Source organism: Natrix helvetica, assembly GCF_964273705.1.
Source record: "Natrix helvetica genome assembly, chromosome: 6".
NCBI lineage: Eukaryota > Metazoa > Chordata > Lepidosauria > Squamata > Natricidae > Natrix > Natrix helvetica.
Genome location: NC_138553.1, coordinates 17,630,539 through 17,643,137, shown reverse-complemented (window position 1 = coordinate 17,643,137; position 12,599 = coordinate 17,630,539). Strand labels below are relative to the sequence as shown.

The following is a 12,599-nucleotide window of genomic DNA, read 5'->3' as shown; positions in this document are numbered from 1 at the left end:
ACCACGGCCTCTGGGTCCAGTGTGGGGCAATTAGCACCACCTCTGCCCCCTCCTGAAGAATTTTTTGCATGACCTTGGGAATCAAGGGCAAAGGTGGATAGGCCTAGAGGAGTTCCCGGGCCCATGGACATCAGAGGGTGTCCACCCCCTCTGTCCCCCATGTCTGGTACCTGGAGCTGGGCGTTGAGAGGAGTGGTGAATAAGTCAACCTCCATGCGTCTGAAGTGCTTTGCCACCTCCTCGAAGATTGCTGGCTGCAGTCCCCATTCCGAGTTGTCCACCTCGGCTTAGCCAGTCAGCTCTGATGTTGTCCACCCCCGCTATATGTTCCACAGTCAACGAAAAAGGTTCCTTTCGGCCCCCTGCACCAGTCTTTTGGCCTCCCGCCTGAGGGACTTCAATTTTGTCCTCCCCTGTCTGCTTATGTGAGCCTTGGTGGTGATGTTGTCCATGAGGAATAAAATATGATTGTCCCTGACCGAGTGATGAAAATGTAACAGAGGCCAGGTGGACCGCCCTGAGCTCCAACCAATTTATGTTGTGAGTCAGTTCCGCCTGGCTCCAGGGAAGCCTTTTATCAGAAACTGGAGCAGAGCTTTTTGCTGCCTTATGCAAAATTGCTTTTGTCGTTCGAATCTCTGGGCTTGTAGGCTTTCGTTTCGTTTGCCGTGAGGGTTCCGCCCACCTCCCCATAGGGAAAACATCTGGCAAGGGGGCAGATGCAGCTGTGGAGGCATCTTTAGCCTCCTTCGGATTGGTGATGTTCCGCCCCCTCAGAGGTGAGAGGAACTGGCTCCTTCCCATGTCCATGCTGCTGCTAGCGGCCGCCGTTTGAAGCGCAGCTTAAAATCTCCTCAAGAGGGCGATTCACGCCAGAAAGGAGCTGAGGGAACAGCGCGCGCTTAACTTCAAACAAATGGGCTTCTTGGAGCCTGCGCACGCCGCCTGAGATCCAAACGAACGCAAGCAGCTTGGGCTGCTCAGAACTCTGCCGCACACCACTCGCTGGCATTCTGTACTCTTGTGGGCCCTGGGGGGAATGTGCTTGGCTTTGCTTTTAGTCTTGCTGCCCCCCCCCCCTTTGGAAGAGGCTCCCGGAGAGGTTTCAAACCTGTTCGGAGGTTCATTTGTGCCTCTGGCAGGGCTGATGGTCATAGCTGCAGGGACCAGATTCCGGCTTGTGTCCTCGGAGGAGCAGGGGGCCGCCATCTTGGAGCACATCGTCCTGGTATCCAAAAAGGTGATTCGCGCCGAAATTCAATGGGTGCTTCAATCCGGGGCTTGAAAAGCGGCTTGTGCTGCAAAGAGCTGCCGTGACCCTTGCTGCCGGTGGGATTAGCCTTCTGGAAGCAGCGGCTCGTAAATGAGCTCTGCTTCCGTCTCCTGCTGTGATCTGGTGAGGCTTGCGGAGGCTCAGCATTGCAGAGTGGCTGGCGGTCCTCGCTGAGTGACCCAGGTCACCCTTAGTGACCTAGGCTGTGTGCCACCCCTGGGGGCAAATGGCGACTGCCCCTAGCCCCACCAGGCTTTCTGTGAGTCTCCAGATACTCACTCAGGCAGTTGATGGTAATATTTGTGCTTTTTAAAAAAGTCTCTAGTTTTTTCCTTAGGATTCTCAGGAGTTCCAGGATGGCACAACCGCCCAGTTGAAGGCTGAGTTGATAACTGGGTAGTACCTGGTGACCAGGGCGTGGCCCAAAGAGCTTCTCTGACTCAGCCCAATCAACGAGAGGACAAGGTCAACCCATCCTGGATGCTCCTCCTCACTATGGAGAATGCATAAATCACTGTCCTGTAATCCAGAACAGAAACAAAAGCGGTTTCTCCTAAAAATATTTAGAATCATTGTTATTCAAACTATTGTTTTATTATGTTTTATTTACAAGCTACAGTAAATGCTAAAGTCTTAATTTCAATTACCTTGTGGTCTATCTAGATAAATTCTGTATCTAGCCTGAAAAAAAACAGATTATGAGACCATTTGTCATAACACCTCCACTTAAATCTTGAAATTCATGTTCTTAATTAATTATTCAAAGCAGCATATTATAATAAGAACATAAATCATAAAACTGTTGAATCATATTAATAATGCTTCTAGTCTATTCTATCTCTATCCTATTGGATCACATTGTAAGCAACCTAAATTCTGAGATTATTTCACAGTAGGAAATGATCTAAGTGCTTTTTCAATATTATACATAGTTTTATTATCTTGTTTTATCCATACTTTTAACAACTGCAGATAACTAAAACCAACAGCACAGGAATGGTCTTCAACAGATCAATGCCTTACTCAGTTTGTAATAAAGACAATTCACCTTCGAAGTTTAAGAAGGGATAAAGCCAAATATTCCAATAAATGATAACAGAAGCAAGCATCATTCAGAATTAAATTCAAGAAGCAAGGTTTCTCCCTACATAGCCTAAATGTAAAGATTTGGGATTAAGTGTTCAAAATTATGCAGTCAGTGAAGTTCACTCTCTAATTCTTCATTAATCTCTGCCTTGTATTGGAATGAACCAAGTTCAGAAGAAATCACCTATGCGCTGACTATCACATCACTCTACAAGGCATTGTTTTGGACCAAGAACATTTCCAGAGATGCTCTATTGCAGGGGTGTCAAACCTGCGTCATCACGGCAGCATCACGTAACATATCGTGACTTTTTTTCTCCTTCGCTAAACTGGGCGTGGTCATGGCCAGCAGGTAACACATCTGGCCTACGGGCCGCGAGTTTGACGCCCCTGCTCTATTGGGACCATGTGATCCTATGACAGCTATGATAGCAAGTTAAGAGGCAGATGAGATTGCTCAGTGTAATATTGTACCCTTATGGTATCAAGAGAAACTTGGAAGAATGAATTCATCCTCATGCAGGATTATGGCACTAATAGCAGTCTTTAGCAGAGAATAGTTGCAAAGAATTCACCCAGGCAGTAGTCATTAGACAGTCTATGCTACAGATAGTATTTTGAACTCAGATGCCTTCTATTTATTGCACTACAATAAACACATAATCATATACCATCTTATTGCAAGACTGACCCTCTTATTAAATATCAACTAATGTGCAATTATCAACATAAAAAAATTAATAGAAATATAATTTGCAAAACATTTGAAAAATATAGCCATTTTTTTTCTGCATTAGCTTTATTCCCATCTCCACTGTTATTTTCACATATGGGCACCAACCATGGGGAAGGATTTAGAGAAATAATTAAAAGAGATTCAGAAAAGAGCAGTGAAGATCACAGAGTTAGAAACTAAGTTCCATGGTATGAGCTCTGTTCTTCAAAATGACATTCAACAAAGCAAAGATAAATAATTATCTTTATTTCCACTTAAAAGAGGTTATTACACTGTGCCACAATAAGAGTTTAGCCTCTTCTATAACTACTGCAGTTCAAACTCAGTGCTTGCTCTGGCTATTACATTATTTTATTAACAAAATTTCTTAATAAAACAAAGCCACCACTGACTTTTACAAGTAACAGGAGACAAGGAGAACTTCAAGGGCTAGCTGAACAATATAGTCCATGTTTGAATGGAATATAACCTCTGTGCAGACTTGACCAGCGAACAATATTTTCTAGAAATCGTGATACATAACGAACTTAATGAGCTATATGATGAAGACTCAAATCTCAGGAAGGATCTTCAGTCCATCTAAAGATATATGGAAATGTTAGACTCAACTAAAACAATGATATGCCAACACACCAGGAGAAAATCAAAGTATGATTGAGGAATTAATGCGCTACAAATCAAGACAAGAAAACCTACACATACTTTCCAAATTGTCCTCTAAACTATAAAAATGTTCCATGACAAAACTGATGAAAACCAGCTATTTAGAATCCAATACTTTTATGTTATAAAATAAGAGGTGAAAAGGAACACTGTTAGAAGTGTGTGAAATGTGTAAGGATATCTGGGAGAGTTTCTCCATTCTATAGTTTGTGTTCTATTTGCTGCTACTTCCTTCTCTTGCTAACTTCTCTACCATGGAGAAATTTTGGAATCAAGGGAATTACATCTTTTGATAACCATCTGATTACTAATTTAAACAACTCTTCTGCTTACATGATCTGGGGAAAAAACTGTGCTAATCAATGCTGTGTCCTTCTAATTAATTGTGCTGGAACGGAGGAATATATTAACAGAACAACTGTATTCAAGCTTTAATTCAATAAACTGATGCCATTGTGATGATTGCACCCACTGGGAACTAAGATTTTTGCTCTCACACTAACCAGCAATAATGCTAGCACCTGATCCACTAAGACCAATGAGTAGATCAAAGTCTTCTTCGACCTGAAGTCAAGTCCAAATAATTGCACTGCATTGACATAACCATGTATTTTACTGGGCAACAACATGGAAATGTTTTCCCCTTGTATTCTTCTGAGAAATTGTTTCAACTTCCCTATCTAGCATACATCCCTGGGACTTCCAGGTGGTCTCTCTCACCCAAATGTCTCCCTCTGCTTAGCTTTTCAGGATCATCCAAGGTCAGCCAGCAATATAAAAAAGAAGAACAGCTACCACTGGTAGAGATCAGTGGTGGGTTCCGGGCAGTATGGCCTGGTATGGCCCTACAGGTAGTAGCCAGGAGCAATGCCCACCGTACTGGTATGGTGGCTCATTTGGCCCAACCGCCTGCCCGCGTTCCATAGCTGTTTATAACGCGAACAGGCCAATTGCGCACACGCGCAAAGCTTGCGGCATCTACACAACCTCTGCCAAGCAGCTGGGTGTCGCAGGGTGGTGGCGTGCACAGCACACATGCCTGACTAGGACGCCCAGCCCCGTGCGCAATGTACCGATTGCAACGGGATCCGGAACCCACCACTGGTAGAGATGTTTTGGGATTAACTCATACACGAGTTGTAGTTGTGAACAATAGCATGAGGTAGTACTGTTTGTTATTGCAATGCATTCTACATGGGGCTATCTTTGAAGAATATAAGTATAAGTATAATCTTTATTGTCACTGTACTTAAATACAACGAAATTGGTTTCCAGAAGATGTGTGGCAGTATTGGGGCTCATCTGGGGTTTCATATATAATGCCTCTGCTACATGAGCTTCACTCGTGCCAGTTTACTTCCAGGTCCAATTCAAAGTCTTGGATATTGCTTTTGAAGCCCTATAAGGCATAGGACCAGATTACTTGAGGAACTGTCTTGTTCCAGGTGTCTGTATTTGCAGACCTGTCAAATCAATTTGGCGGGATCTGATTGTTGGGATCTGAGAAGAGAACTTTCTCAGCTGTTTCTCCGGCCCTATGGAATATTTTGCCCCTGGTGGTGAGGCGGGCCCCCACTCAGCGGGCCTTCTGGAAGACCCGGGGATCTAAAAGTGGCATGCATCCCTAGGCCTAGTTGATGACTTAAGGGTGCTTCCTCCGACTTTTTTATTTGGTTTCATTCCTGTTTTAACTTTGCTTTTATCTGTGTCTCTTTTAAGTGTCTGCTTGGCTTTTAATTGTAAACTGGCCACAGTCACTTAAGTGAGATGGGTGCTGTATCAGTTTGATAAATAAATAAAATTAAATTTTTATTTTTGTTAGAGGAAGCTGAGGGCTACAGTTCCCCCCTAATCTTCCCATTAAATCCCTATAAGACAGGCAGCTGCTCAAAATGCTGGCAAATGCTCTATTCCAGCGGTCCCCAACCTGTGGGCTGCAGCCCACTAGCGGGCCGTGAGGTGTTTGCAACAGGGCCGCGGAAACGGCAGACAAGCACATGCACCCCCACTTGTATGAGCAGCAGGCAAGTGCAGGCACTCTGTTTGCATGAATGCATGCCATTTATGCAAATGGAGCTGCACACGCATGTGTCAGCTGCTCACACTGAACCATCGCCTGTCCCTTCTCCCCCCCCCTCCCCACCGTTGGTCTGCAAAGCCAGAAAGGTTAGGGAACTCTGCTCTATTCCAATCACATGACTTAAACTAGAGTACATCCATCCCATCCTATGCCTTCCAATACACAAGCACCACACACACCAACACAGCACAAAGGGAGAGTGAAACCCAAACAGATGTAACGTGAAAATATATACAGAAAATATACAGCCATCTCTTTAAGCCAGAAAAGGCCCAATTAACAGAGCCGCGCATCTAGGAAAGACATTTTCCCTCCCCCAACTCAATATTCCAACCTCAAATTCTTCTAAAGAACTGTGGAAGCCGATTTGCAGTATAGAATTGCTTCCATTAGAAAAAGAAATATTGAGTTGCTAAATAAAATAATCATTTAATACTAAAATGATATTATTTATTTATTTTAGGAAACTTATATTGCTGCCTATTCGCACGTGGCGACTCAATGGCGGCTTACAGGAATATAAAAACCTCACATATAAAACAATAAAATGAATAAAAGAGAATAATCACATAATAAATTAACAAAATAATATAATAGTCCCCCACCCCACCCTGGCGACAACATATCACACGAGATCCAATGGGCTCTATCCCACTCTGTGTTCCCCAGGCCTGCTGGCAGAACCAGGTCTTCAGTGCCTTCCTTTATTCTTTTATTATTATCCCACTTTTATTATTTTTATAAATAATTCAAGGTGGCAAACACTCACAATACTTCTCCCTTCAATTTTCCCCACAACAATCCTGTGAGGTACAGTTGGACTAAAGAAAGTCCAACCAAGGTCATCCAGCTGGTTTTCATGCCTAAGGACTAGAACTCACAGACTCCTGGCTTCTAGCCTGGTACTTTAACCACTAGACCAGGGGTCAGCAACCTTAAATACTCAAAGAGCCACAAAGATCCTAACCGGAAGCCCCCGTTCAATTCTAGAGCCCACCGGAAGTCCGGTTCCCCCATCATAGTCTCCTCCTAGCGTGGCATCCTTTTTCCTCTGCCGTCTGGAAGTCTGGTTCCCCCACCGTAGAATCTTCTCCTAGCATGGAGTCCTTTTCCCTTTAACCGACTGGTGACAGGGAGCCGCAGCAGAGGGATGAAAGAGCCACATGTGGCTCCAGAGCCGCGGGTTGCTGACCCCTGCACTAGACCACACTATATTCATCTCTCATATTTTAAATCTAGTCTACTCATAATGCCACAATTACTATCTTCATTCATCCAAGCAAGCCAGTAGTTTCATTGGTGCAACATGTGTTGTATCATTAATTCAAGGAAGTGACACAGTCAGGTATACGTTTGAGATACTACTTACATTGTGGCTTGTAGTTTGAAGCTGGCCCCGGGGAACACTTAACTGGATCGTTTCCATTTACTCCTTGAACCACTTCATTGCAGATGCTTGGCTTGTACAGCCGGATTGTACTGTTTAAAGAGCAGGTTGGTGCAACTAAGATCTTTGGACACCTACTGCCACCTGTAAATAGAAAAAGCCGATGTAAATATAGCTGAGTATAAAGACCATTTTCTTGATACATTGCACAAACCAAATGTGCAACTGGGTGTGTTTTCTATTCAGGGATGTCCATAGCAAAGTGTTCCTCCTCATCCTCATAATTATTCTCCCTTGCCTAAACATTCTCCAATGAGCAAAAATACAGAACTACCAGCAGAAGTTTATTCACTTATGAATTTATGACACGAGTACAAGATTACCACTGTTAACAGTTATGCCTCCACATTCCAGTAATCAATATTATGTTGATGCAATGCCAAAAAAAACCCAGTCTTCATTTTGTCCTAAATACCTAAATGCATAACTAAAAGTCACCAATTCCAAATTTAATTGCTTATATCCTAAACTATTCACTTCCTTCCGTCTCAACGCCAAAGCCACACATAACAACTTGCAAAGGTTTCAGACGGCAAGCCAAGGAACCATTACCTCAGTTCAGTCAAGGGAATATTGTATATTTGGCAGGGTTAACATTATTTAAGGAGGAGGACTTAATTTTTTTAAGAAGTCCGAATGACTGCCAGTTATTAAGGAAAAAACAAAACACAAATACAGCTGTAAAAGCAGAGATGATACTTGCCATGTGATGCTGTGGGAGTACAGCTGCAGAATTTGGCTAATGAAAGTCACAAAAGGCCAGGGCAGTGTGTACCTCATATTTCCTAGCAGTGACATAAAAGTGTCATGTCAATAACTATGAGTTAATAATAAAAACTGAATAGGCAGCAGGCAGAATACGAAATGTTAGTCATATCGAAATTGGAACCTCAAAATGTAAGAACGTTATTCACAAAGAAAATATTACCCTGACTAAACCATGTTTAAACTGATAATAGTGACAGGCATGTAGAACGGGAAGGGAAGGGAAAGGAAGGGAGGGGAGGAGGAGGGAAAGGAAATGGAAGGGAAAGGAAGGGAAAGGAAGAGAGGAGAGGAGGAGGGAAAGGGAGGGGTCTATTTTAAATTCCAACCTATTAAAAAGGTAGAAGTAGAAATAGATATTTTCCTATTCTGCATCAATAATGCACATTTTTTTCTCTTTGAATACTACTGTGATTTTGTTTTAATTTAGTATTTTGATAGATATTACCTCATAGACCATTTGCCAGGGGGAAAAAAAGCTATATCAGTCTAGCAGATTTATCTTAAGGGGATAATTAACACAAAATGCTTTAAGCACATTTTGGAGCCTCCTTGTTTTCCCTAATTTATGAGTTTGGTGCTGGAATTTTACTCCGTTAAAATTAGGAAAAGGAAGGATACTAAATGTCCTGGAAATGAGTAGAAAGGAGACATATTGTGCCTTCTGAGTTCCACTATCTTCAAGGAATAATAATTAAGCTTTGCACTACTTTATGGGGAAAGACAGCAGTGAGCACTTGAGACAGCAGTATTGTATCCCAGTATCATTCATGAGGAACCTAAGATAATTAACTTATAGGTAATATTATGGGTATTTTAAACTTCTGGTATTTGTCAGAGCTGTTACATCCTGTTTCTAAAAATATTAGCTTCCTAGTTCTAGTATGTGTCTTTACTGTAAAAAGCATTTTCTTTATTTTCTTAATAGTATGCAAAGCCTTGTCAAGAAAGCTCTTCAAATGTATAGATGTGTTAAATGGAAATTCTACGGATTTTGAACAGGAGAATGATGACATTTATAATGAGAAATGCATTGCTAGAGCTTAAAAGAAAAGTTCAGCAGATCATCTACAATATTCCATTCTGTGGCAATCTTCACCAACTTCATTTTATAGTTTAGCCTCAGGCTTATAAAGTGCAGAGGAAAGAGCAGCCTTTCTCTTCCAGTATATACACACAAAAAAGTTTCTTTTTCTTTTTTTATGAGGAACAGCACTTCCTATTCCTAATCTCTTTGGAATTCTTTAGCAAGGGTCCAATAGTTTTTAATCAAAGCCAGAAAAGATTCCAGCTCTGCCTTGTGAAGTCATTAAACATTCTTTTCTACTGTTTATCCCTTTAGGATGGCAATAAAAATTATGGTAACTAAATAATAATGTTATATTATTTAGGGGAAAAAAATCCACTCAAACAATCTTACCCAAGCTGGAACTAATACTGCAGAAGTAGAATTCTGACATACATAAAATAACTATATTTGAACCAATTCTCCAGGAATTCATGCAACTCTTGATTGCTTTATGTATGTGACATTAAATCAGCTTTAATCCCAAAATTAATTTACAAATTATTCTGGCCATCACTTTGTATTTTATCCCCTTTTCCTTGTTATTCCCCAACTTCTTGTCAGAGCAAAATTATGTTTCAGGACTTTTCAGTTTTCTATTCCTGAGAAAGCTGGAGTTGTAGGAAATATTTGCCATTACTTGTTTTTCTACCGTAGAACAATCCTACAGAATTAAGAAATATTAACTTAAAGCTACTGGATTCTTTTATGCAGGCGAATATGACCTTTATTGTTCCTCCACTATTATGGATTATTTGTCTTGTCTTTCTACTGTTATACTTGTCTATAGCATTTGCTACTCTTCACTAGCAGGTGACAAAGCAAAAATCCCATTGGATCACCAGTAATGCTTTATGTTAGTTTCAGTCATTTCCAATTTCAGTAGATGTATCCCAAGCTTTTTTTTCTTGGTCTTATTCTATTTTGCTTATATATCCTTCCTCTTGGTTGTCTAAACTCACAATTTGGCTTTATAATCCGTATCTATGCTGATACTGTAATACCCAAGTTTATGGCTTTGCTTATTTATTTGACTAAAAATGAGGATGAGTATTTCTTAGCCATTCTGTCATGGATTACTGCATTTTACTTAAAATTGATTATGGATAAGACCAAGATCCTGATATTACAATAACACTGTCCCTTCTATTAGTTTCCTCATCTTCCCTATTTCAGTGGTATGTGGAGGTCCAGTGTCAGCAAAGGACCCATTTTGGTTTCGTTTGATTGGTTGGTTTTAATAATTTCTTGAAAAAGACTTGTAGTGCTGAGCTTTAAGGAAGTTTAAGGAAACAGTGCTGCTTTAACAGACAACTAAGTTCAGTGGAATGAGACAACTTACCACAGTGAATTTGCTGTGGCCAACTTGCCATGGTCAACTTGTCACAGCCAACTTGTCATGGGCAACTCATCATGACTAGCGCACCATGGGACAACGTGCTACAGCCAACTTGCCATAGGACAACTTGCTGCGGGACAATTTAACAATTCAATTCATTTTTAAAAAATAAATAAAAATTATTTTAATTTTTGCCAATCACATTTTATTCTTTTGTAAGCTTTCTTTAATTATTCTTTTTTACAGTTCCTTTGATATTAGTGTAACTCTTGTCCCACAATGAGTTGGCTCTGGCAAGTTGTTCCGCAGCGGGTTGGCCATGGCAGGTTGGCCATAGTGCATTAGCCACAGAGAATTGTCATAGACCCAAGTTTAGAAAAACTAGATGTGGTTCATGCTTATCAACCTCGTTCAGCAACCAACTGAAGTTGTGACAGAACTGACCAAGTGTTACTTATGTCCGGTTCTCAACATTCCAACCATCGCCGTGTCCCCACAGTCATGTATCATGATTTGGGTCCTTGGGAAACTGCTTGCGTTTACAACAGTTGTAGCGTTGCCCCATGGCTACAAGTCTACCATTTGCAACTTTCCCCGCCTACTTCCCACAAACAAAGTCAACGGGAAATTTAGCAGGAAAGTTTGCAAGTTGTTCTGGTCCCTCTAAACTTCTTGCACTCACATCCCACCCCACTACATCATCTTTCCAGCCTTTCTTTATGGACACCCAGCTATACCATCCACCTCCCGTACTTGCACACCAGTGGTCGGATACAACCGGTATGCCCTGATATGGGCATACCAGTGACTGCTGGGAGCATTAGAAACTATTCTGGAACGGTGCTCCAGAGGGCCCACCCACCACCTGCTCTCCTTACCGCTATTTGAGCCGATCGGGGCTTTCGCTCACGCACACGGAGCATATGGCGCCTATGTGACGCTCTGCCGAGCAGCTGGAGCGTTGCAGGCGGTAGGTACGCATGCATGTGCTGCGCGCGTTCACGTGGTGGACGCCAGGCCCCGTTGCAGCATACCAGTTGCAACAGGATCCGGAACCCACTACAAGTTTTCCTTCTTTGTATTTATTGGGCAAAGCTGAGATGGGTTGGACCCTTACTCATAACTCTCCCGAGTAACAAAATTCAACTGAAGGAAAAGTCCACTATATGACAGGTTTTAAATATCATCAGAACAAATGATAAATGGATTTCCTGAAAGATTGGATATTCACTTCACGGTTGCATGGCTCAGGATATTCCATTTCAGAAAAGAAGGGCCTTTTGTTGGCATCCACAAGGAGAAGTGGGAAGAAATAGCAGTCCTCTAACCCAATTCTAAACTCTGGTTATGTCCCAACACTCCATCATAACACTTCTACTCTGCATTACATTTCAGAGCTTGGACATACTCAGCACATGTGGAAATTATATATATTCTATAATGGCCACATTGGGTATCCTTGTGCCTTCTCCAATCAGGGCACACTATAACTGTTCACAAAACTAACATAACTTTGTCAATGAATAATCTTTTTTTTTGGATTTGCACATTTACACTGAATTACACATTTACAGACACATTTGGAAAGCCAGTCTGGCGTTAATGGTTAAGGCACCAGGCCAGAAATCAGGAGACTGTGAGTTTTACTCCCACTTTAGGCACAAAGCCAGCTGAATGACCTTGAGCCAGCAACTCTCTTTCAGCCCTAAAAAGAAGACAATGGCAAACCACTTCTGAAAAACCCTGCCGGGAAAACTGCAAGCATTAGTCCAAACAGTCACCAAGAGACAAGACTGACTCAAAGACACATTTGGATGCTATTTAGAAAGGTAAATTGTTTAAAAGAGAAAGAAACTAACTGAAAATTAGTTCACTGCAAGGAAAGTAATTATTATTGGCTTGGATTGAGTATCACCACAATGCGTAGTCCAGATGGCCAGAGCTCAACAGACAACAGTTAAGTTATTCTGTAAGAGTTCACATTGGCCGTGAAAGATAAAGCCATTATTTCTTTGTTATTATATTTACACGCATTTGAATATACACTTTGTCTCATCTTCTTACTATAAGCAGCTCTGTATAAGAATAAATAGGATTATCATTGATCTGCTGCCTCCATATCCTAACTCATCTTTGAGTCATCT

The 12,599-nt window shown here is 41.6% G+C and overlaps 1 protein-coding gene across 1 annotated transcript in view; it reads right to left on the bottom strand.

Annotated features, from left to right (window-relative positions):
• Positions 1–12,599, bottom strand: part of FGD4 (FYVE, RhoGEF and PH domain containing 4) — a 141,881-nt gene that overhangs the window by 54,126 nt on the left and 75,156 nt on the right. The window contains exon 2 of the mRNA XM_081957391.1: positions 7,208–7,369. Within this exon, the coding sequence (XP_081813517.1) occupies positions 7,208–7,369 (162 nt within the window). The remainder of the gene's footprint in view (positions 1–7,207; positions 7,370–12,599) is intronic.